This window comes from Trachemys scripta, chromosome 21 (assembly GCF_013100865.1).
Source record: "Trachemys scripta elegans isolate TJP31775 chromosome 21, CAS_Tse_1.0, whole genome shotgun sequence".
Lineage (NCBI taxonomy): Eukaryota > Metazoa > Chordata > Testudines > Emydidae > Trachemys > Trachemys scripta.
Window position 1 is genome coordinate 14,939,490 of NC_048318.1, and position 25,796 is coordinate 14,965,285.

Genomic DNA, 25,796 nt, shown 5'->3' on the forward strand with positions numbered 1-25,796 from the left:
CCTGACGCCCCCCCCCCAGAACTCCCGACCCATCTAAACCCCTCTGCTCCCTGTCTCCTGACTGCCCCTTCCTGGGACCCCTGCTCCTAACTGCTCTCCAGAACCCCACCCCCTACCTAAGCCTCCCTGTTCCTTGTCCCCTAACTGCCCCCTCCTGAGACCCCCCCACCCTAACTGCCCCCCTAGAACCCTACCCCCTACCTGTCCTCTGACTGCCCAAAACCTTACACCCCCAACCCCCAGACAGCCCCCCGCCCCGAACTCCCGACCCATCAAACCCTGCTCTCTGTCTCTTGACTGCCCCCTCCAGAACCTCCCTACCCCTTCTCCGACCTCCTGGTCCCCTTAACGCGCCACTCAGAACAGCGTGTCGGGCTCCACGTGCAGCCCGACATGCTGCCGCGCTCCCCCACGGAGCGCATAGCCCGGTTCCCACCCGGTTCCCGCTAAGCAGCGCGCTGGGCAGGGGGAGGAGCTCCAGTCTGCTGGAGGCCCGAACGTCCGGTGATCTGCGAATGTAGGGAGGGAGTGATCTCAGCTGCAGGGGAGAGGAGGGGGAAGCGGAGGAGGGGCTCTTTCTGGCTGCCGGAGCCCAGTGCAAGTGGCACCATCCGTCCGGCTGCCCTGTCAGCCGCGCGTGCTCTGCATGGGGGGGAAGTCCGGACATTTACAAATTCCCCCCGGACACTATTTTTAACTCAGAAAAGCCGGACATGTCCGGCGGAATCCGGACTAATGGTAACCCTAAATCTAAACCTAAGTATTCAAATACCTGGGCAACCCCAGTCTGCTCTTAGTGAAGTGGCAACCAATTGTCTTATAAAGCAAACTCCTCTTCCCCACCTAGTGGGGATGCTCTATGTAAATGCTTCCAATCGACTTCAGGGCTGTAGAGTAGATTAAAGGCCAATAACTCAGCAGTGAGTAAATTAAAATCAAGAACCCTGCTGTGAAACATAGATCAGACAGAGGTCTCAGCAAAGGACTTTTCATTTGCAGTCTGAGTGTATTCAGCACTCTTGGCAGTAAGTATTATTTCTGGATCACCTCTGTAAAGTAAATAACTAAACTTCTGTAGCACCTTGAGCCAGCAGAGTACTTAACTTTAAACATGTGAATAATTCCAATGACTTCAGTTAGACTAATCATGTGCTTAAAGTTAAGCACATGCTTAATCGCTTTGCTGGATTGCAGCCCTGACTTCTTGCTTGTTTTGACTGCAATTTAATTTTCACTTTGTAATTTTGCATGTGCAGAGTTCTCTGGAAAAAAACTCCAGTTTATCTCCAATTACAGGTCCATCTAAAAGAGAGAATATTGAAGGAAATGTCATTTATTTATTTATGTTTCTTGTTAGATGAATTTAGCACCGGTAAATGGTTCCACATGGATACCCCTTGATGTCTACTACTTATTTAGAGACTACAGCAGCTGAGTAAGTATCCTTCCTTTCCTCTCACCCAGTGTGCTTTAACCTTAATTGAAGGGATCTTCTTTCGGTGGTCAGAGATAGATGGATGGATGGATGTTCAGTCTCCATAGTTTATTCAATCCTTGGCTTCTCCTGATAGCCAGCAAGCAGAGGCCAATTAGCAATTATTTTGAAGGTGATGTGGACACCTATCCACCAGGAATTAGATTGAGACCCCTCAAAGCTCATTTCACATAGGTCACAGATAGTCATCAGATAGTAACATGTGTAACAACTTTTTGGCAACCCAAGTAGAACTTTACCCAGTACTTTAGGCATTGTGGAAGCAACTCATCCCTGTGTAGAAGGCTAGCACAAGGCCCAAGTACAACTTAAATACCACTTAAGCCCTTACGTGATACATAAAACTTGAGATCATTCTCTGCACAAGAGGTTAATTGCTTAGTATGCTATTCCCTGAGTCTACCAGTCTCCAAAGAAAGTAACATTTTCTCTCTCTTTGTGTCTGTCTCTCAGGCGCGTGCACACAAGTTTTTCTAAAGATTTGAAGAACAAGGGCCTTGTACTTTCTATTATCCTTTCCCACACATTGCACTTTGCTCTTTCTAGCTATTTACGATTTCAAGAATCATTTGATGTCAACTAAATGCTTGGCAGATTTGGAATATTCCGCTTTCACAGAACACAGTGCCACTCAAACACGGCTCTACATGCAGAGGCACAAAATTCCTTTATACCAAAGTGACACTCTAACTACTGTAATGTGACAAGTAGCTCACTTGTGATTCTATTTCTCTTATATATTATGACACAGTAGCTCTGCATTTACATTTTGCACATACAATTGCACATTTTCCCTACTGCGGTGGTTTTTAAGAAATATGCCGTGGTCCTATGTGTTTGGTCGATAGTCTATATAGTTTATTCACACAACTCCAATGAAGTGTTAGGGGCCCGTTCTTCTGCTTGGGTATGCATTGCACATGGCTGTGTATCTTGGAAAATCCGTGTCAACTCAAGGTTAGTCCTCGTTGGGGTTTCCCTCAGACCTCTTCCACTTGGTTCCCCAAGAATTCAGAATGCCTGCAGTGTCATGACTCAGGTTCCTTTATTTGGCATACAGCAAGCCTACACTGAGCTGATGAGACTCAAGTGTAGAGGGTGGGTATAGTGCATACCACATGTCCAAAGTCATACCGCAAAACTCTTCCTTTATATACATTGACATGTTACATTGCATTTACTATACATGGCATCCCAGGTTTTGGGATTAGCTAGGTCACTTTGTACGAACCAATATAGCATGCACTGGCCATGCCTGATTTACTCTTTGCCTCATCTTACATTCCAGGTTTATCTTGCCCATTGTTATCTTGTCCATTGTAAATTGTCCCCTGAGTGTTCCCCTTATCTTAGCTTGTACAGACGTTCTGTTTCTAGTCTGCTGATCCTTTTACCTCCCTAATCCTGTCTCCTAAGAACTGAGGCCTCGCCTATGTCCAGTTACTCATGTCAAGCCAGGCCTACGTTCCTCTGCTTTTGTTTTTCTTTTTTCTGTTAGCATTTGTTTCATTTGCATTAGGCAGTACAGTAACAAACATGTGTGGTGTTCTGTCCCATCTAGTGGCACTGAGACTACTTAGCGAGAGAGATAAAATGAGTCTGTTCTACAGCCTTAGCTAACAGCCACTTGCTTTTAGCTCATGCTGTAGAGGCTCATGCACTAAGCTCCAAAGATCACAGGTTCGATCCCACCCGCCAACGACCGGGGTCTGTCGGCGTTACAATTGCAGGCTAAATTAACTGTTGTCTGAGTTTTAAATTCTGGTTAGCCTTGCAGAACTAGTACATCTATGGGGAAATTATCTGGATTCTCTTCTTTCTTGTGCATACTCAGTAGATTAGTGTACTAAGCACCAGACACACCTGAGCAAACCCACTGAAGACAATGGGACTGCACATGTCATGGAGAACATAATCTGAAGACAGTGGAGCACCCCGGGTATCACAGAGGACCTAATTTGGCCTCCAGAACCTTTGTTTGTGGTGGTTATGATGTGTGAGATAGGAAGGAGCTGGCCTGACTCTCAGATTCTTGGTTGCATTCATAGGACTGGCAATTAGAAAAATGAGCACATTTGTTTCTGAGTAGAGCCACACTTTAAATAGCTGATTCCCAAGCCACTAATCTTCCACTCTCTGGATATAGGCACCAGACATATTTGGCTTGCGGAGGATATGCTACAAAGCAATGCCACCTACCTCTAGGTAGACTACCCAGGGCATCACCAGAGTTGCCACCAAGAGATCTGCCACGGCCAGGCTCACGATCAGGTAGTTAGTGGTGGTCTGAAGGGCTTTTTCCCTGGACACGGCCATGCACACCAACACGTTGCCGAAGACAATGACGAAGATGAGAAGGGTGAGAAGCATGGCGTAGTAGTTGTAGTGTGGCTTCTGGTCTTCAGTGGACCCATTGAGAGGCTTGCTCCAGTTCCTGTTGCCAATGTCGTCATTGTACCAGGACACGTTCAGGGGATCCATGAAGGTAACAATGCCAGGTTCCAGCTCCACCCTGCCACAAAGAAGAAGCCACATGATACTCAAAGACTAGAGTGTAACGAATCCATCATGCACACATAAGCTCATGGAGGTCAGCTCCATGTTTCTATCATATACGCAAGTAAACCTTGCAGAGGCTATGACACTTACTGGTCTTAGGGTCAAGTTGGAGTAGGACTCAGGAGCTCTGGGTCACTCAGACAAGTCACTTAGGCCAAAATCCTCAATAGGAGTCAGGTGCCTAAATACCGTTGAGGATCTGGGCTTCAATCTCCTTGAACCTGAGTTACACAGGCCCTTAGTGGAGATAATACTTTGCTACCTCACAGACACATTGTGAGGATAAATCCTTTTAGGTCTGAGAGGTGCTCACACCCTACAGTGAAAGTATTTTGCAAGGCAGATAGAACGTGAATAAGTGTATCACTTTTACTCACTGCCGGGTTCCAATGGAATTGGTTGTTATGGTCCCTTCAGCAATAGGTGAAGGGCGAACCTCTATATGGTCAGAGTTTCCCTTGACAGATGCATGAGTGTATTGGAGGCAGATCCCAGGCTTGTCTAACCCTATTTAAGATGGGAAACTCAGATCTTCAAAAACAGACTCCAACGAGAAACTGCAGAACTGAAATTAATTTGCAAACTGGACACCATTAAATTAGGTTTGAATAAAAACTGGGAGTGGATGGGTCATTACACAAACTAAAAACTATTTCCTATACTAATTTTTCCCCTACCGTTACTCACACCTTCTTGTCAACTGTTGAAATGGGCCATCCTGATTACCACTACAAAAGTTGTTTTTCTCCTGCTGATAATAGCCCACCTTAATTGAGTAGTCTCGTTAGAGTTGGTATGGCAATCCTACTGAATTTTCCACTGCATGAATCCGATGAAGTGAGTATTAGCCCATGAAAGCTTATGCCCAAATAAATTTGTTAGTCTCTAAGGTGCCACAAGTACTCCTCATTCTTTTTTCAGATCTTAAACACTTTTACATCACCCTTTCTATCTTGAAGTAATTTATCCACCAGTCTTACCCCAGGAAATGCAACCACTCGGATTTTTTTTACAAAGCAAACAAAGGTAGCTGAACTTTCCGAACCAATCATCTAACATGCAGGGCCTACAAGTAATCCAGTTCTTGGCTCCCCACACACAAGCTTGCCGATGCACTCAGCCCCAATGCTTTGCAATCCTGACCTGCAGCATCCCTTGTTATTCCATTGATCAACCTTATCAAAGCAGATGCACTGTGAAACTGTGGTCTTCTGAGGAGGGCAAATATCTCTCAGAAGATTAGGATGAGAGCATTCAGGCCCAGATTTTCCAAAGCGCACATAAATTTTGAGCGCCTCCGTTGTTGCGTGCCCAGATTCAGAGGCGTGCTACCTTATTTGCATGGTTCTGAGCCCCACCGCTCGCATGAACTCCCCATGAGAGCCAGAAGTGCTGAGTCCCTAGGCATCTGCTCTCTTATTGCCAGACCAACCTGATCCAATACCTAGACCCCCTTCTCCTATCTAAAGCAGTGAATTGTCCATCATCCCTTAGCAGTGCTGACCCTGACAGCCTCCATCCACTCCTTTCCACGCTCCCCAAACATATTGCTACATCATTATAATGAAAAGGGACCCAAATAAACCATGACAACTGCATTTAAGGGTCTGTGAACATTCATTCAGATGGACTCAAGGCTGCAAGGAAATCAAACCAAAAATATCCCGTTACAAGACTGACATTTGAAAGGCTGACTAGCAGCTGGCACCGGAACAAGGAGGAGGCATCAAACCCAGTCAAAGCGCCAGCCCAGCATGCAATCAGAGCAACTCCTAGCGTAGCGAATGCATTAAGCTCCTATTATCTTTCCTGAGTCTTTTTTCCTTTCATGCTTTTTAATGAGATTTCCTTCACTTCACATTGGTTTCTTGCTGCTCGTTAAAATGAACAAGATAACAGAGAAAATATAAATAGGGCATCACTTTCCCAATCCCTGTCTCTTTCCTTCAAAAGGTGTCCTGCCCCGGCTGACCTGCTGGCAACAACCATAATTGCAACAAAATCCCAGGCCCTGACATTCTCTGCTCTCTCTTGATACAAACAGCTGCTGTTCCAGCATGCACTGGAATCTAAGCTGGGAGTTGTTTACCTTGCTTTGACGTGAGACTTCTGGGTTGGACCTATGTGCTTTATTATTTTAGCCAGACTGCAGGCAGACCACTGAATGCTCCCATCAGTTCTCCTGAGCTGATCAGGATGGGTTGCTGTTTCAATGGGAGACCTTCAAGGATAAACCTTTCAGAAAGACGTATTGGTGCTACGGGGGATGGTACCTGAGTTGTTATTGGACAGACCTGGTTCAGCGCTGAGTTAATGTTCACTGAGGTGACATAAGCCTGCGGTCCTCACTCCTGTCCATGTGTGGGCGCTGAATCCTATCTGTCTCCCTGACATAGGATCCTATATAGTGCCTGTCAACATAGTATCTATGTGATCCCACCCTGCTAAAGTCAATGGCAAAACTCCAATTGACTTCAACAGTAGCATGGATGCAGTGGTGGTTATTAATGTCCTATGACCTGCCCTCCCCAAAGCCAGGCCTCATAGTAATCCTTCCTGTTAGGGACAGTTCCGTATATTCCTGCACATTCATAACTGCCTGATAATGTTGATGAGGGAATCTTACACACACACACAAATGGCAGAAAGAACCCGCATTGTATGGAGCTTTCTTTACCACTTGGCCCTGATTTTCAGAGATGCTGAGCTCTACCATTGCTCCCTGAATCTAGCAGCCAAAGCTCTTTGAGATCCTGAGAGTTTTCTTCAGTGGCTGGCCCGTTCTCAGACTGCATCATTTCAAAACCAACAAGAGGAGATAAGCAAGTAGGTCAATCTTAGGGTTAAGCAGAAGATCTTCACACTACAGATATCAGCTGGTCTTTGACAAGCTCCTTATTTCCAGAGGAGACTCTATAATCCGCCGAATATCACTCACAAAGGGATCAAAAGGAGCCTCGATTAGCTCTGAGTCCAATGCTTTTAGTGAAGCCCTTGGCTGCTGGGTTCCCAACTGCACCGACGATGCTGGTGTTTTCAAATTAACATCCTGCTGCCAGTGGCATTTTCTTCCAGCTGGAGCCCTTGTGAGCACCTTGTGGAGTGCAGAAATCTGCTAAAAGGCTTTTATGGGAACAAGGCACCTTACAAAGGGCAGCATGGTCCCAGGTTGCTCCAGACACAGCCCCTCGCATCCCACTTCCCACTAAAAATGAGGGGCTTAATACAATGAGTGTGCTGCTGAATCATCAGTGGAAAGTGATGTTCTCATCTTGGCAATATTGTCCAGGCTAGGGATTGTTCAGACTGTTCAGGGAAGAGCCAAGAGCTTTCCAGTAAAAGGGGTTTTTTGAGCTGTTTTATTGTTTATTATTTATATTACAGGAGGGGTTAGAGGTGCCCAGCAAGTTTGGGGTGTTGCAAAGAAAATTCTGCACCAGTTTCATTACTATTAACCTTCCCATGCTTGTGAACTTGAAATACTGGGTCTGATCCATGAGTGTGTTGCTCTGATTTTATTCTGATGTAAGCATTTAAATCGGTGGCCCATTAGTATAAGCCAGGAATAAAGCATAGGTGAGCCAGGCAATTGTTATTAAAATGTGTCCCTAATAAAGGCAATAATGCCTGTTCTTAAACCCAACATTTGCCAGTCATTTCTTTTCTTTTAACAGTTGGCAAAGTCGGTTGTTGTGGGGTTTTTTGTTTTAGAAAACAAAAGTTTTAGGACGGTTTTTATAGTACAAAAAGAATGACAGCTGTGGAGTAACTATAAGCAATCATATAATGGCAAAGCAGCATGCACAGCTAAGTGTTACAAGAATGAGCAGTTATTCATGAGTATTCAGACCACTGTTGGGTGCCTGTGAAGAAGTTTGTGTATCCTGAAAACATCAAGAATTTTAGCACGAATGATTATCAGGCCAAACACATGAACTGGAGAGAGCATTAATTGTTAAATCTCTGAATGGAATATTTCAGTCATCCAATCAGAGAGCAGAAACATTACCATGTGACCTATATCAGCAACCACAACATATGAGTAACAAATAGCAAACCGTAGGTGTGACAGAGGTGAGTCCTGGGAAGTGTAAGGAGTTCAAAAATCTGTATTGGGATGTGAAAGACAGGCTTGGACTTTTGGGATAATAAATGTCAAGTAGGGGAATCCCTGAAGTGTGGTTAATGCAAATTCCTCACTTTGGGTTATGCAAAAACCTACTCTTTCGACGCTACACCCTGAGCAGAAGGCCTTTGACTGATGATTGCCTGTTCCTGGAGACTGGAGATCAAAGACCTGAGATGTCCAGTTGGGGTTCTTGTTCTTGATCTAAAAAGGTGACGTGGACTTGTAACCAAGTGGGCAAACCCAGTTGTGGGGTTTGAAAGATTGACACCTACCAGAGCCCTAGTTGGGGTGACCTCTGGTAAGCTTTTAGCACATATATGGGAACTTTCATTGTTTTTATGTTTGCTTTGTGAAAGCTGGTTGGTAACTAGGGTACACTTTTATAGACCCTGGAGGAAGACTGCCAGGTGGGTGTGTGTCAAAAGTGTGGTTAAGCCTGAAACTGTGATGGTGGGAATGAAAAGTTTGTAAACAATATCCTTGAAAAAATCAGTCAGCCTTTCTCCTTAGGCGCATATACTTTGTCTGTGGTAGACAGAATTATTCATAGAAAATATTTAGACAATGCTTACCATCATGGTACATTTTTAAAACACTCATCACTACACGCACAATTTGTGAACAAAAAAAGGGGCTGAATTCTTAATGAATTTTAATTCTACCAAATAGTTTGATCACCACTAGTTATCATTATTGATAGACAAGTCGCTGATGATTTAGAGGTTTGGTTCAGATGCTTTTTCGGACTTATCTGAACTTCTAGAGAATAAAAATCAATTTGGAAATACCGCGAGAAGAGCCTTTCTTGTTGTATTTCAATATCTGCCTTTGCGGGGCAAACGACAAAAAACAGAGAAGTATGAAAATTAACATACAAATATGAATGTCTTTTTGGAAAATTTTGGGTTTGGGGGATGAAGGATAGGATGGGCATGATTGGACACAATGTAACTAATTAGTCCATTCCGACATAATCTTGTTATGTGACTCATCCTACATAGTATCAGCAATCTCTCATTACAACCTTTGTCTTGAAGATGATTTATGAGACCTAGAATGTGCATTGCCCAGTGTATGAAATATACACTGCGAGATATTCCTCTGTCCTGCTTGGTTATCCAGTGCTTTGTTTGCCAGGCTGACTATTCCATTTTGTCCCCAAAGGTTTATTAAACTGTAAACTGGCCACAAAGTGGAAAGAACCAGGGCATCAAACTGCAGCCAAAGCAAGGCAGTGCAAGTAATTCTTAAGTATGATCATGAAATTTCAGCTACTGCATTCTTGGGACAGAACTCCAAGGGTAGTAAGGAATGACTCTATTCTCGGAGTGCCTGTTAAAAAGGAGGGAATAGCATGAGCTTAACACTTATTGAATACAGTCATTAGCTGCTCGGCTAGTACTGAATACTCCAAGAACTTCCTAGTGGTGCCGCTGAAAGTGCCAGATATGTATAGGCAAAATGTACATGCTCTTCTGCTTGATGTGCCAGGCTTCCATGTGGAAAGCATGTGATGTGCTGCTGAATGGTCCTATATGGCCAGGTAGAAGATGGACTTGTGCTCAAGATGCTGCATTGGAACTCAAGAGATCTGAGTCCTGTTCCCAATTCTGTCACAGACTGTCTCTGTGACCTTGGTCAATTCACTTAATCACTCTGTGCCTCAGTTCCCCACCTGTAAAATGGGGGTGATAATAGTTCCTATCTCCAGCCCATTGTCTTTTCCATGTAGATTGTAAGCTTGTTGAGGCAGAGGTTGTCTCTTGCTGATTGTATGGACAGTACCTAGAACAATGGAGCCTGTTTCTCATTTGGGGTCTCTAAGTGCTGCCATAACATAAGCAGAACCCACTTGCTGCTAAATTCACCTGATTTGCTGCTGAGTGTACCTAAGCTAACGTTCTACTGATCACTATTGAGTTTAAATGGATAGCAGGACACCAGGTACCACTGGGGAACCAGCAGATAAAAGGTTATGCTGTAATTACTTCATCCCATGCATCTTTATTTCTGAATGGAGTTTTATCACCAGCACATTCATTGTCCTATGTGGATGCAGATACACACAGAAAGTTAAGACTTCCTTCTGAGTGACGAGCAGAGAATCTCAATGGGCAAAGGAGTTCAGATAAGGATCCGAAGTTCTGGATGCTTTTCCACAGTCTATTGGAATGGAGCTTGTCCTGTTTGGCCTAGAAATCAGGATTGGAAGTTTGCTAGTCTCAGAACTCATTGGTTCCTTTTGGGCAGAACATTCTGCCAGAATAAACGTTCCTGTGGCACTTAACGAAAAGAGAGAAAAGAAACAAACATGAACTTAGCAGAACTTTTCCAAGGTTTTAGTCTGGGTTCAAGTTTTGGGGAAAGTGGAGGGTCATTTCCTATTATACCCAAACAAGCTCCCCGGCCCTGTTTTGACATGAAGTCTTTGAGAGCAGGCATTGTGGAGGATGCATTGCTCCAAAACATTTCTGTTTTGATCCACAACAGGAGGAACCACATTGATTCAAGCCAGGGTCCATCTAGCCCAATTTCTTGCCTCTGATGGTGGCTGGCACCAGCTGCTTCAGAGGAAGATACAAGGAGTCCTGAAGTGATGGGATAACCAGTCCCCAGGGAAAGTTTACTCCTGACCCCTTTTAGCTAGAGGTTGGCTCGTGCTTTGTAACAGGAGAGTTCATGGTCTTGCCAAAACAATCTTTATTTTTACAGCTCTGGATGTTCTTGCTGTCCATAGAAATCACCAATCCTCTTTCAAAACCTGCTAAACTCTTGCCTTCAGTGATGTGTGACACAGGAGCTAGAAACTTGAGAAAGATTCCCTGCATAAATTGATTTTCACGGCCAAGGTCTTTAGTGTTGTTTCTCGTCTCTATCCATCAAGAACAACATTGCTATCAGACAAAGACAGCCAGACACCAGGTACCAGTTTCATTCACTCCTGGACCTTCAGAGACAGATGTTGAGAAATGAGGTATTCGGCGAAGACATGCTTTATCATTCATCTGATGAATGGAGAGGCGTAGCTTCCAAATCACACCTAAGAAATACTGGTCCTAACCCCATAGAAAGCCCCACTGAGCTACCTATATGTGGCTTTCATCTAGCAGAGCAAGGATTGCTGGACTGGGAGGATGTGGCGGCATCCAGTGATTTGTAAATAACTCAAAGGCTGTAAATTCTGCTTTACAAATGGAATAATTGTGCCAGGCTTAGAACTAGTCAAATGTACAAAGATTCTTTCTCTTCTTAAGAGTAGCAGTGGGAACTCCAGTCTAGTGCTACAGAAAATTGGCCAGATCCTGAGCTGGAGTAACTCGGCATAGTTTCATTGAAGCCTGTGAGCTACACTGGTTTACACCAGTTGAGGATCTTTTCCGGTGCCGTCTTGTCTTGACATAAGTGGCATATGAGGGAATCAGTTTGTCTAATTAAAGCCTAAACCAACCAATCAAAAGCCAAAAATGTCTCGCCAGGCTCCTTCTGTCTCAAACATTTTCTTTTCCTTTCAGCTCCTTTACATATTTCCTGTGTAAACACTGAATTTGCATTTCAAAAGGTAAGTGGGTAGGACTAGAGATGTGCTTCCAAACATGGAAGAGCTCAATACCTGACAAATTTGTTGTTCTTCTACCTGCAATGTCTATCAAGTGGAGGTTTGCTGGTTGGGCAGCATGTAGTATCCATGGATGTCCTGCATAAACCTCCCATAAACGTCTGATTTCCAAAAGATTCGAGACCACTTTCTGTCAGGGCCTTTGCGAAAGTTATTGACTTGGGAAGAGGGAGATTTTTCAACACATCACCCGCATCCCCAGTACCAACAGGGTGAGGGCATTTAGGACTAGTAGCCTTGGCCAGACTGGAAAACACTTCAATTGACTGGTTTGTAAAATCTGCATCCATCACAATCGGTGAGCACCGGTAAGATGACGTAAAGCGGGTCTGACGGCTGCCATCTTGGCTGACACCAGAGATTGAATGGAGGACTTCCTTTGCTCAAAGCAGGAGCTAAAGAAGCAGATTCTCTGGCTGAGTGCTGTCCCAGTGGGTGACACCCGCATGAAGCAAGAAATGACAAAGCTGACAGAAAGTAGCTCAGAAAAGTATTTGCCCCTTCTTCATGCCGGTGAATGTGAAGGCTGAGACCTCTCATCTTGCCCGTCATTGGGTGCTGAACTTTTTGAAGCTATCTTAATAGGTACAGAAAAATCCCCCTCCTCTCTTTTATCTTGTACAATGCCTCTGTAGCTCCACTGGGTAAGAACCTCACTTCTTCAGATGCAAGAAGAAGTGAGGTTCTTACCTACGAAAGCTTATGCTCCCAATACTTCTGTTAGTCTTAAAGGTGCCACAGGACCCTCTGTTGCTTTTTACAGATTCAGACTAACACGGCTACCCCTCTGATACTTAACTCCACTGGGGGCTCCTGTAGACAGGACAGTGAAGCTCAAGTCTCTGGAACCAAAACTGGGAGTTACAGTCCCTTTGTTGAGGTACACTTAGGATACATTCCTGGACTGTAATGCATGATTTAAATAAATCTTCTACCCCAGCTTCCATCTCTTCCCACCACCACTCTTCCCTTTCCATCTCAGGTCCTCTCTTTTGTCTCTTCTTTTCATCCCCTCCCCTTTCTTCAGCGATATTATATTGCTTTCCTTGAACTCTGGGGTCCTACCCCTGTTCCAACTGCCCAACTGTATCTAAGCCCCATTTCTGTCTCCTGCCCCCTCTGAATCTCACACAGGTTTATTAGTAGTATTCTTTTGCATTATGGTCGTGTCCAGAGGCCCCAGTCAGGATCAAGGGCCCATTGCGCTGGGTTCTCAGAAAGCTGACATTCTCAAAGATGTCTGGGTATTGTTTTTACTTATAGCAAACATCCCGTCCAGCTGGTGAGATCCTGAGGCAGTGCCACCACAACACGGCCATGTTGTGTCGCGGAAACATGTTGCAAAGGGATGGTGTCATGTTCTAATTCTCCCTGGCCTGAATTACATTTAGGGCTTTGATGCAGCTTGTAAGACAGCCTTGTAGGACAAGGGACAGCCCTGGAGAATCAGGACAGGTGGAACCAATCCTGAAGGGTGCCACCAAATTTGTTGCTCCTCATTGCCTAGAAAGACAATGAAGCTACAGGAAGATGGAAAAAGAAAGGAAAAAAAAAAGAATAACCAAATCTCAACCCTTTGAATTACCCAATCAGTGTATTTTGACACAAATAATGTTAATTTATGCAGTGCCTGTCAATGTGTCTGATAGAAATGACTCAGGGCCTCAGACTGAGAATTCAGGAAACTAAATTAGATATCACTTAATGCATAACCCCCCAGGAACTTAGAAGTCTCCCTTTCCAATGCAGTTTGTTCTAAAAGAATGGGTTGTTGTTTTTCCTGGTGACTGGGGACCTGAATGCCTAGCGGTTAAGAGTGAAAAATACATGTATCATTTAAATGAAAATATTAAAACCAAAATCTGGGAGACTGCTTTTTTGTAGTAGCGAGCAGAGAGCCTAGAAAACAGTGAGAGCTCTTTTATAAATATCTCTCTCTTGCAAATGGAGTTCTCCACTTTTACCTTTCAGAAACAAGTGTGAAAATATAAGCTGGAATCAGAGCAACCTAGAAGTTTCCTGGAGGGGTGAGGAACTCATGCTGCATATGGTGATGGATCTAGGTTGGAAAACATCAGGGGACTTTTTCAAAGAGCAGCAAGCAAACTAGTTTGGATAAAAGAAGAACTGGCCTGTACTGCTGTTGCCCAAAATTCCAAGTAATCGCATCATAAACCTTTCTTGAGGTCTAAAAAGTTTAGCACGTGACTTCTTAATTTTCATGAAACTCTGCACTTCCTAGTGTTAGCACCATGATGGAGGACATAAATATTTTAAGCATAACCCATATAAAATCTGATCATAGCTTGCAAATCTTGGGAATCTCATGGAATTCCCTTCACAGACTAATTTCCACCCTAAAGATGTTTGGATAACTGTCAATAAGACCCAGACCTCAAGAGGGAGGCTGATTACATGACTGGCTTAGGTGTCAGGAGGTCTAGGTTCGATTTCTGGCTCCAGACTGATGTCCTGTGGATTTATGAGGTATAAGTCACTTAATTTCTCTGTGCCCGAGTTTCCCATGTGTAAAAACCATGATAAAAGTATTTCCTTTCTCTCTCCCTTGTTCTGTCTGCCCTATTTCGACTGTAAACTCTTTGAGTGGGGAGTGCTTTCTCTTACTGTGTGTGTGCACAGCTTGGACAAATGGGAGCTTGGGAAAATCACTTCACCTCTCTCTGCTTCTGTTTCCTCTGCACCTCTTGTTTATTTAAAGTGTAAGTTCTTGAAGGTAGGGTCTGTCTCAGAGTACCTATTTGATCAGCATTTGTCACAGTGGGGTCCTGATGTTGGCTGGGGTCTCTCAGCACTAACGTAATAAAATAATAATAATAATAATAATTAATAATAAATAACACTTCTCCTAACCAGACCTTTGCCTCTCACCCATCCCAAGTAACAATTTTATACTAAGGACCTAGACATTATGATTATAAAAATTCTTCCTAGGAATGTAAAACCCAAATCTTCCACCTCAAGTGCCGGTGCAATTTGGAACAGCTCTTTGATTCACACAAATAGTAAAAAGAGCATGTCAAATCGTTGAAGAAAACTCATTCATCAGTATTTTCATGAATAAACGTGCTAAGTTCAGTGGTCTGGTTTGTGCGGTCACATTATTCACTATGAGTATTCAGACAAATGCTAGGTATTCATGGAAATGTTCCTGAGGGCTTGGCTATGCATGAAAGATATTCTGGAATAAGGCAGGATGTGAATTTAAAGCAGAACAGCTATTCCGGAATAATTCCATCTGTGCACACTCTTTTTTCCAGAATAGCTATTCTGGAATAACCCATAGTCGGAAAATTATCTGTCTATACTCTTCAGCAACTATTCGGCAATGACAAATGCATTTAAAGAAAATCAGGATTGGTGTATGCATAAATGCATCAATCAACAAAAGGGACAAACTGGTAATGAATACTGCAGAGTAATAACAGTATCCCTGAATTAACTGGGATTACTAACATGTAAATGCTTGTGGGTCTTTGATTTTATGGCAATGTATGTTATAGCAAACACTGAAACGGATGGATAATTGTTCAACTAGCTATGATCCTCAATGCCTGGTGTAAAAAGGGTTAATTAAAGCAAAGAAGCTGATTTTGAATCTGCGTTCCAGCATACAAGTCTGCTTCAGAGACGAGTCACTCTATTACAGCTGATTCAGGCTTGCATCACCGCTAATATTCCATATCAGTGAACTCTCCATACACAGTTCAGAGCAGATGTGCCCGTGACCTGCTTTGTTGTTGTGCTTCATCTGCTGCTTGGGGCTTTGGGTTTAATTTTTCAGTAGGAAAATAAGTAAATAAACAATAATAATAATTAATAAAAATAACCCTGAAATGGCTCGTGCTCATAATGACAGTTGACAAGAACAGTTTAGATTAGCGGGGTCAGGACTGAACTGTGCATGACTCTGAGATCCTGCCTGGGTCAGGCTGCAGTGGGCAGGGAAAGGTAGCGGGGCCAGGACAGGGGCATCATATCCAGCTTCTTCACCTAACCACAGTAGAGATATGGGCCACATTTGGAGTTTCCCTTGAAGCTGGGGCCATCGCATCAACAGGACCGCTGTTCCTTAGTCTCCAACTCGTTTCATGAGGGATCAAGTCCACATGGGAAAAAACCCTCCTGTGGTCCTTCATGCAGAAAGTTCAGGTCTACCCCTTGTTCTTACAGGATCTTGTTAATTGCAGAATGAGTGCCTAGGTTTTCCAAACTTTCCTCTGATACTTTGGAATAAGGATTCTTCACGCTCCTACTGGACTTTGCTGGGCACAGGCTCTTGAGGAAGAGAAGATGGTTTGGAGTTTGCACATCCCAGGGGCCCATTGCTGCAGATAAATAAAAAATTCTGTGTTTTCTACAAAACACTACTCCAAATCAACCCCCTTCTACAGTCCTGCCTTGATCTGTTTGGATAGAGAGCTGGGTTCATACTCCAGGCCTGTATATCTCACCCCTGTATCATAAGAACGGCCATACAGGGTCGGACCAATGGTCCATCTTGCCCAGTAGCCTGTCTTCTGACAGTGGTAGGTGCCAGATTCTTCAGAGGGAATGAACAGAACCGGGCGGTAAGTGAGCGATCCACTCCCTGTTGTCCAGTCCTAGCTTCTGGCAGGCTGAATCGCTGGCATTCAGATGCATATGTAACGCCGAGAGATCCCGGTCATCGACGGGCGGGATCAAACCAGGGACTTCTGGGGCTTAGTGCATGAGCCTCTACCACATGAGCTAAAAGCCAGCTGGCCCTTAGCTAAGGCCGTAGAGCATACTCATTTAACTCTCTCTATGTGGTCTCGGTGCCACTAGATGGGACAGAACACCACACCCAGGAGGTGTGTGGGTTACACACACATATGTGAGGTTTAATAATCTTGCTAAAAGACACAACCTATCACACAGGGCCTGATACCGAGAGGCTGCCTTGGGGCGTCCCATCTGGGGTAACACTTTGGGTATGTCTGCACCGCAGTCAGACACCCACAGCTGGCCTGGGCTCGGGCTGCGGGGCTGTTGATTTGTGATGGAGATGTTCCGGCTCCAACTGCAGCCCAAGCTCTGGGAACCTTCCACCTTGCAACGTCCTGAGCCCAGACATCTATACTGCAATTAAACAGCCCCCCAGCCCTAGCCCCAGAAGCCTAAGTCAGCTGGCCTGGGCCAGCCGCGCGTGTCCGTTTGCAGTGTAGACAGACCCTCTGAGAGCAGAAGCCTGTGTTTGGGGAGTCGGTTTGTATGCTGTCCCTTGGCACGCAGGAGAGATTGATTTTTGTGAGTGTCGGGCTATTCTCTGCAGGCTGAAAGATGTAGCTTTGCTGATTGAAGATCTCCCGTCGCAGGGCCAGGCCTGGCACAGAGAGAACCTGTGAAGTCTGGCGCCAGCTGGATGTATTTACACCCCAAGGTCCCGTCCCACTGGGATTGCAGAGTACAGAGAAGTGAGAAGCTAATGCAGCTGCCGTCTGTTTCCTTATCCCCTTTGAGTGACTGCCGCAGAGCAACGCAGCCATTTTTATATGAGCACAGTGATACTCTGCTGCTCTGAGCGTCCCAAGCCCCAGAGCTCTGGGGAACGGAAAGAAGCCATTACATGGGTCTCCCCTTACTGACTTCTGACCTGGCATCTTTCCTAGAAAGCTGGAAATGCTTCTGCCCCTCTGATTTGCCAGCCCTCAGGTGACTAGCCAGCCTCTGGCCTTCTTTGAATCTAGTTTGTTGTTGTGGACTTCCCCTTTCTCTTTCTTCTCCTAAGGATGACAGGTAACGTTTCTCTGTTTTCTTCTGTTTAGTTCACTTATTCCCTTCATTTAATAGACATGCCTGAACTTACCCAGCTCATCATTGCAAACATGAAACCGTCCAGGGCATTTCTTTCCAACCTGGGGCTCTCCCTCTGGCCTGTTGTTTTTCCTCAACTCGTCCCAGCTGCGTCTCCTCCCCCGGGTGCCTTTCAATTTATTATTACTATGAAAGGCACGGCAGTGATCAGAGCTCCAGTGTGCTCGGCACTGTACAAACTAGTCAACTAAAGATAATCCCTGCCCTGAAGAACTCACAATCTAGAATTATGACAAATTGGACCAGACGGACACCAGACAACCAGGGTCGGAGGACAACGTCACCCGGAAGAGTGACAGATTTGCAACATTAGTAATCTTGGGGCCAGATGCTCAGATGGTGTAAATCAGCCTGACTGACACCTCCTCGTCTATTTTTGGGAGTGGACTACATCTGCCCTGTTCGAATTGGCCCTGTCAACACTGGTTCTCCGCTTGTGAGGTCATTCCCTTCTCTTCGTGTGTCAGTATATAACGCCTGCATCTGTCATTTTCACTCCATGCATCTGAAGAAGTGGGTTTTTTACCCACGAAAGCTTATGCCCAAATAAATCTGTTAGTCTTTATGGTGCCACCGGACTCCTTGTTGTTTAAATCAGCAGAGTTTCTCTGAAGCTGTAATCGACTGATTTACCCCAGCCAAGTTTTCACTCCTCAGTGCACTAGCAGTCTCCTTTGACAGCACCATGGCTATAGGCTGATTGGGTTTTATCTATAGCAAGACTTATTTATGTGACTGCAGTGACAGCAGAGGCACTAAGGAGTTGTTAAAACTCTGCAAACAACCCTAGAAGGAAACAAAATGTTGTGACAATTGCAATAGAATCGCTAAATGGTTTCCTCAGCAACCAGGTGCCAACTGTTGTGCAATAATTAAACCTCTGCAAACAGCTGTGCTGCAAACCTTCCAGCTCTCGCCACCCTCACTACTTCTAGCTTTTACTAAGGCAGGTAATTTTTTTAATAAGGCAAAAACATTCAGCCTGTTCTTTCCTACCTACAACAGATAAAGGCCACTGCATTGTTTCCCTCTGAATGATGGCATGGAAGCACTGATGGTCAGAAAGCAGAGTTGGGTGCAACACCGGTCGATTTTGTGTGTGTGTGTGTGTGTGTGTGTGTGTGTGAAAGAGACAGTGAGATGTTCCTGATGATTTCCTGGGTGTTTGCAGATTTGATCTAGGCTAAAATGGGAGGATTTGTTCAATCAGCAAATGCAACATTTCACTCTGGAAACCCTGATAAAATGAAGAATTCTCCCGATTTTGACCCAGGATGGAGTGTCATTGGTTTTGCACCAATGCTGTCTTGGTCACCATTGCCTGAATTGGCTGTACTGTACCTATAGTGCTTGCAGTGCTGGTAGATTTCAGTGCCCTCACAGCCAGCAGGGGGCATGCCTGAACTCCTCCTTCAACAAACCGCAGAGAAAAATAACAAAGGAATGCTGTATTGAATTTTCATGTAAGCAAGAATAGCTGCCCTGAGCTTATCAGAAGTGATAATGCCAGATGCTCTACAGAAGCAGCAAGCAGAATATTCTGGTTATAAGAATGTGTTTCTGGCTTGCAGCAGAGGCAGGTAAATGCTAGAGTCAGCCCCGGGAGGGATGGCCTTGTTTCCCATCAGTGTCTAAGTTAAACCTATTTCCTCTGTGAGTGGAAAGGAACTAGCCTCGCATCTTTCAAGGACAGTCACGGCACATGTGGCATTGGGCACAACCCAAGGGCATTTGACTCTGTAGTTTGCGTAGATGCTGCTTAATGTGTTATGAAGCCTGCCTGCTGACTAGGACTTTAACGACCGAGTGAGAGATGAAGAGGGCTCTCCCTCACAGGCTGCGATCTGGGAGCAGGGCACTTGCTGAACACGTGACTTTGTGCTAACCGGACACATTATGATACCGTTCTGCCCTGGTGCATTGTAGTGAAGTTGGTCACTGAGGTCAGCTACATCCTGGCTGGCCTTGGCCTGGTGTCAGCAAGGCAAATGGGCTACTTCAAACATTGCAAAGTACGGGAGAGGGAGTATTGTCTAGTAGGTACAGCAAAGGGGCTGGGAGCTAGAACTCTGGGGGTCTGCTCCCAGCTCTGAGACTGACTCATTGTGTAACACTGGGCAAGGGACTTGATCTCCTGTGTCTCACTTTCCCTAGTTATACAATGGGGGTAACAGTGTTGATCTCTTGCTCAGTGGTACTGCATGGCTGAATCCATTCGTGTCGAGCACCTGAAAGTGCTGAGGTGACTTTTGGGTGTTTGACAAGAGATCTGTTGGGTTTAAAGGCGCAGATCTACAGATCTACAACTGAATGTTAAGCCGTCACCCCCTCCAGAAATTGGTTGGGTACAAGACAATCTCATGAATTAAAGGTGAGGTTTTTCAAAAGTGATTATTTTGGGTGCCTCGATTTTTGGGTGCCCAACTTGAGACATCTTAATGGTGCCTGATTTTTCAGTGCTCACCACTTCCTATGGGGTCTCAAGTTGGACACCCCAAATCACGAGTCACTTGAAAATCTTGGGTATATTGGCAAATCCCTATAGAACAGACCTATAACAAGGTGGCCTGCTCCTTTAAGGGCCGGGTAGCCTGGGGCTAGACAGCTCTGCTGGGGTGGGGAGGTCAGGTATTTTCTATAAGGGGCTAAGACAGAAGGACTGCAGGAGGGAGATGAGTTGCTATAGTAGGAGATGGAAGGGAAGGCTGGGCTGGGCTGGGCTGGAGATGGTCTGGTCCCTATATCTTAGTACTCAGCACTGAGAGTGGCAAGAGGGAAAGCCAACGTGGACAGAGAAGCTGCTTTCATGAGCCTTTATGGAGGCTTGGGCCTGATATTGAATCCAAACTGGGAAGGTTGAGAGACCCCACCTCCATCAGGGGAATCTGAGACAGTGGCTAGACTGAAGCCAGCCTGGCTAGGCAGTGCTACAACAAGGCCTTTTTGCTTCCCTTAAGGTAAGACAAAGCCAAACCTGATTTATTAAACAAAGTAAGTGATCAAAATAGCAAAACATTTGCAAATATCAAGCTCACCTGTGAACAATGGGGTATTTTGTGTTTCTCTGAGCTTTTTGTGTGCTTTGCTCATTCAGAGAACAATTTGTATGATAAACCTTGTAAATTTGTTGCATATGGGTCCTTAATAGTTGATAATTCAAAAGGTGCTTGTCTGACAGTCCTATCAATGCAGCTTGATAGCTCTACAAATGTCTTCTTGAAAACTGTCAAAGTGTCACAAATTAATTAAATGTTAGCTTAAGTGACTCAGTGTGAAGAAGAGAAAAATCAGTGCTATATGCAGTAATAGCACTTTTTCTATTCTCCTGTTGCCCTTTGATAATGCAAAACTACCTTAAGAGAAGGCAGAAACTTGTGTGAAATGCATTTAAAAAAAAAAAAAGCCCTTAACAAAATTCCCTAAATCTGTAAAACAAGTCACTGACAATGACATGCTGTTTGCATGCGTCCTCTCACCGCAGGTCTTCCATTGACTTTAATGGGTTTTGGAACAGGGTCAGGAAGGCTACACACCCATTTGCAAATATAATGTAGCCATTGACATTAAGGGCTAGGTTGTCATTTTTGGCACAACCCTGAGCAATCCTGATGCAGCAGAATGCACTAAGAGCAGCCCTGGGGAGGCGTAACTCAGAGGCACAATTCCCTGCTTGCTCAACCGGGAGTAACAATTTGCTGCTGGTACGTGGATGTCACCTGCCTGGGCCCAGTCACTTTGGTGTGAATGTGGGGGGTGGAGCCAAAGTTCCACCCGTTCTCTGCCTGCCCCTGCCATTTCCAGGGGACAGAGTGGACAGTGCCTGCTTCCTACTATAGGCCTGGACCCAAGGTTTAAGTATATTGTACAAGGGCTCTACTCTCCATATCTCCTTTGCTTGGGCGTGTATCTAGTGAGACATAGTGTAGCCCAGTGGTTCTCAAACTGTGGGTTGTGATCCTCTTTTAATGGGGTCACCAGGGCTGGCGTTAGAGTTGCTGGGGCTGAAGCCAAAGTCTGAGCCCTGCTGCCCAGGGCAGAAACCGAAGCCTGAGGGCTTCAGCCCTGGGCGGCAGCGCTCAGGCTTTGGTTTCAGCCCTGGGTGCAAGGCTCAGGTTACTCCCCACTGCCCGCCCAGGGCTGCAGTCCTTGAGCTTTGGGTTCGGCCTCCTCCCAGGGCAGTTGGGTTCGGGCTTCAGTCCTTCTTCCCAGGGTCGTGTAGTAATTTGTGTTGTCAAAAGGGAGTTGCGATGCAATGAACCGCTGGTTCTAGCCCCATGACTTCTTAAAGCGCTAAAAGATTCTAATTTGCGAATATACTATAGGGTGTAATTTGTGTCTGTCTTATGCCTTTTTGCTTTGAAAGAGTAGATCTTATGAAAAGTTACCCATGTGCCAGTTTATTTTCATTTTCCTTCCTGGCCTGTTATGGAAGGTGGGAAAGAGAGCAGATCAGCACTTGATTGCACATTGCCTCCCGTGGTGTGATGGCCATGTTACCTTGAACTTGACCTTTCTTTTAATTTCAGAAAGGAAGCATGAGAATGTGCTCTTGACTCCCAAGAAGGGAGGGAGAGTTGCATCCTTATTACTTTGCAAGGAGAAAATACTTCTCAGTGTCTCCCAGAAAATCACACTGCTTTACGGTAAAGCACGACAGTTCATAAAACGGCCAGAGACAAGGAAGGGTTTGGCTAACCAGCCAACCGAGTCACCACCTGTTTTACCTACAAGAACCCTCACAATACAGCTGAGGAATGAGAGGAACCAAACTTGTTTTAGTTTCTAAACTATCAATTTATTCTCATCTCACCTGTCTGCAGGTGGGAATTGAGGGCACTTTGATAAATGGGATGAAAGATTCTCTTGCTTTTCAGTGTGACTTCTGTAAGTGCCTCGGTGCCGTTTGCAAAAATTGTGTTTTTACAGCAATAAAAAAAAAAGCTCTTTATTTCAGGATTCCCTGGAGCATCATAGCTGGGGATCTATTTATTTAGCAGTGTAGAGTGATGTCCATCACCCTGGAGGCTTTACATGCATTAAAACAACAAAATATTGAATAGCTGCTCATTAACTGAGCACTGTCCATCCTGTGCACTGGATGAGGCAGGGGTCTTGTGGAAAAAATAGTAGGTGATCATGTAACTAAAGACTTGTATCATAATGCACACACGAGGGATAAACCTTAATACTGGCATTTCCTAACTTCTGAGTGCTTGATTTGTAAACTTAATAATGTCCTTCACATAGTTTGAGAGTCTATATTTCTGGAGACGCTATACCTGAATAGACATTGGAGGAATTCTTCCCCCAAACCTGAAGAAGAGCTCTGTGTGGCTCAAAAGCTTGTCTCTCTCCTCAACAGAAGTGGGTCCAATAAAAGATATTACCTCGTCTCTCTAATCAGGGGATTCTGACAGCATAATGTTAAGCACAGGAGTGATGACATATCTGTTTTGAATCACGGACAAAAATTGCTATAGGGAACATTTTTATTGCTGATAAATAGTGCTTCAACAGGACAAAGAAGCACTTTGACAAATGCACCAAAAGGTTTTCTAAGTGCCTGCATTTCCTTTCTGAAAGCAGGTGAAATGACAGTAACTGCAGAACAACCTAAGTGCAATTGGCTAGCCAGAGCACTTTGCTACAGGAATTGTTACGGGGAGGGGAACAACCACCCAATTACAGCTCAGACCCTCTTTGTGCCTGGCAGCTCATCATTAACTTTGTGCCTGGGTTTGAATGGTATTGCTGACATCAGAGGCCTCAAAAAAATAAGATAGTTTAGTGGTTAAAGCAATGGACTGAGACTCAGGATTGGGGGTGGCCAAAATTTTCTGTTAAAACATTTTTCATGGAAAACTAAGTTTGTGTAACATTTTTTAGTAGAAAGTGTCTATTTACTTTGAAATTTTTGATTATTTTTCCCCCATCAGAAAACTAAAAACCTCACATTTTCCTCTTAAAACAGATTTGCCGCCCCTCCCCCCCCATTTTGGAATTTTTTTGCCCCTATGTTTTTTGCTTTCTTGGTGTCTGAAAAGCAGAAAGTTTTCAGATTTTTCATTTTTCAAAGCCTGGGCAATATTCTCACAGTGTTAATTGAGGCCTCTATGTCAGGGCTGGCCAACCTGTGCCTGAGAAGGAGCCAGAATTTGCCAATGTACATTGCCAAAGAGACACAGGATTATGTCAGCAGCCCCCATCAGCTTCCCCCCCACCTGCCTGCCAGCTGCCCCGACGGTCCGCACCTCTCCTCCCTCCCTGTGCCTCACGCACCATGCAGGAGGCTCTGGGGGGGGGGGGGAAAGAGCAAGGGCGTGGCAGGCTCGGGGAAGGGGCAGGGTCTTGGGGGAAGGGGTGAGGTGGAGGCAGGGCCTGTGGCAGAGGAAGGGGTTGAACAATGAGCATTGGAAAGTTGGTGCCTGTAGCTCCAGCCCTAGAGTCGGTGCCTATAGAAGGAGCCACATATTAACTTTGGAAGAGCCGCATGCGGCTCCGGAGCCATAGGTTGGCCACCTCTGCTTTGTGCTACCATCCTACTGTTGTGGAAAAATATACCAACGCAGTAATTCTGGATCAAAGACTCAAGCCTGAGGCCTGTTTATTGATACATACCAATGCGTTGGGGGGTAGCAGTTTGGAAACTGCGCACCCCCGAATACACAGCACACTGAAGCCTTTATAGTTTAAAACTGCAAACAAATTGCACACAGTTCAAGTAATAATAGCCATATTAGGAATTGAATTTCACTCATTTGAGTAATTACAACCTTATTAGGAATAAGAGAGTTAGGGTCTTGTGCAACCTTGCCTAGGATGGGTGCAATTTGAGTTAAGAGCTTTTCGGTGGTTTCCAACGATGTTACAACTTTGCCTTTTATGGGGTGCTTATTACACAAATATTCCTATTAGGATACAGTTACACAAGGGGATAGTCATGCAGTTGGAGTAGGGGAGGCATGGTTCCTCATTTTAGATAATTGCATTATACTTGTAGGTTACATTTATTGCTTCACACAAGTGGTTATTATATTTCAACAGCAGTACACACACCTATTGCAAACTATTCTTGTTGCTGGGACCTTTTACTGCCTCTTCTTTAGACCCCCCTGTCTGTGTCCTAACCTTCGCTTACCACAGTCAGAGAGCACTGCACTTAGCATGGTTCAGGCTTGGGCCTACCAGCCACTGGGCAGGCCTTGGTCCGAAAGGATTAAAATGATAGTGTCAGCGTAATTTCCCCACACACTACAAATCCTCATCCTCATGTTGTACACTGGGGCACCTGCCACAGACTTCTGCTGACCCAGTTCCCACACCTTTGCTATATTCAATGGAGCCAGCCAACGTTTGACTATTGCTTCGAAAGCACTTGACATAACTCAGGAATGTTCTGTCCATGCTACTGGAAAACAGAGTGGATAAGGCACATCTTCAGGATAGTGGGGCTTCAGCAGGGAGTATTCGCATGAACGTGACACCTTAAGTCAGGTAATGTTGCGAACAAAGTTTCTTGAGCATGCCCTGGTCTCTACGGTTGTGCTCAGTTGTGTAGACTGAAGCAGCAGCAATAAAGATCTGAGGGACCTAGTTCAGAGTGACTGCATATGTAATGCCGACAGACCCCGGTCGTTGGCGGGCAGGATTGAAGCAGGGAACCTCTGGAGCTTAGTACATGAGCCTCTACTGCATGAGCTAAAAGCCAAATGGCTGCTAGCTAAGGCCGTAGAGCAGACTCATAATCTCTCTCTAAGTGGTCTTGGTGCCACTAGATGGGACAGAACACCACTCCCAGGAGGTGTGTGGGTTACACATAGTTGGTGGTTGCAGAGGTATAAAGAGATTCACCATTACACACACACACACGCTCCTTCTCCCTTTCCCTCTCCAGTTCAGCGTGCTTGTTGGAAGAACTAGCATTGCACACCAGGGTCTATAGCAGGGGTCGGCAACTTTCGGCACGCGGCTCGCCAGGGTAAGCACCCTGGCGGGCCGGGCCAGTTTTATTTACCTGCGAGTGATGTGCTGGCCGCGGCTTCTTGCCGCCCGCATTGGCCCGGGACGGCGAACTGCGGCCAGTGGGGGCCGCGATCGGCCGAACCTGCCGCGTCAGCAGGTAAATAAAACTGGCCCGGCCC

The 25,796-nt window shown here is 45.2% G+C and overlaps 1 protein-coding gene across 1 annotated transcript in view; it reads right to left on the bottom strand.

Moving 5' to 3' along the window:
- DRD2 (dopamine receptor D2) overlaps window positions 1-25,796 on the bottom strand; it is a 69,786-nt gene that overhangs the window by 17,392 nt on the left and 26,598 nt on the right. Inside the window, exon 2 of the mRNA XM_034754807.1 lies at window positions 3,695-4,007. Within this exon, the coding sequence (XP_034610698.1) occupies window positions 3,695-3,976 (282 nt within the window). The 5' untranslated portion in view covers window positions 3,977-4,007. The remainder of the gene's footprint in view (window positions 1-3,694; window positions 4,008-25,796) is intronic.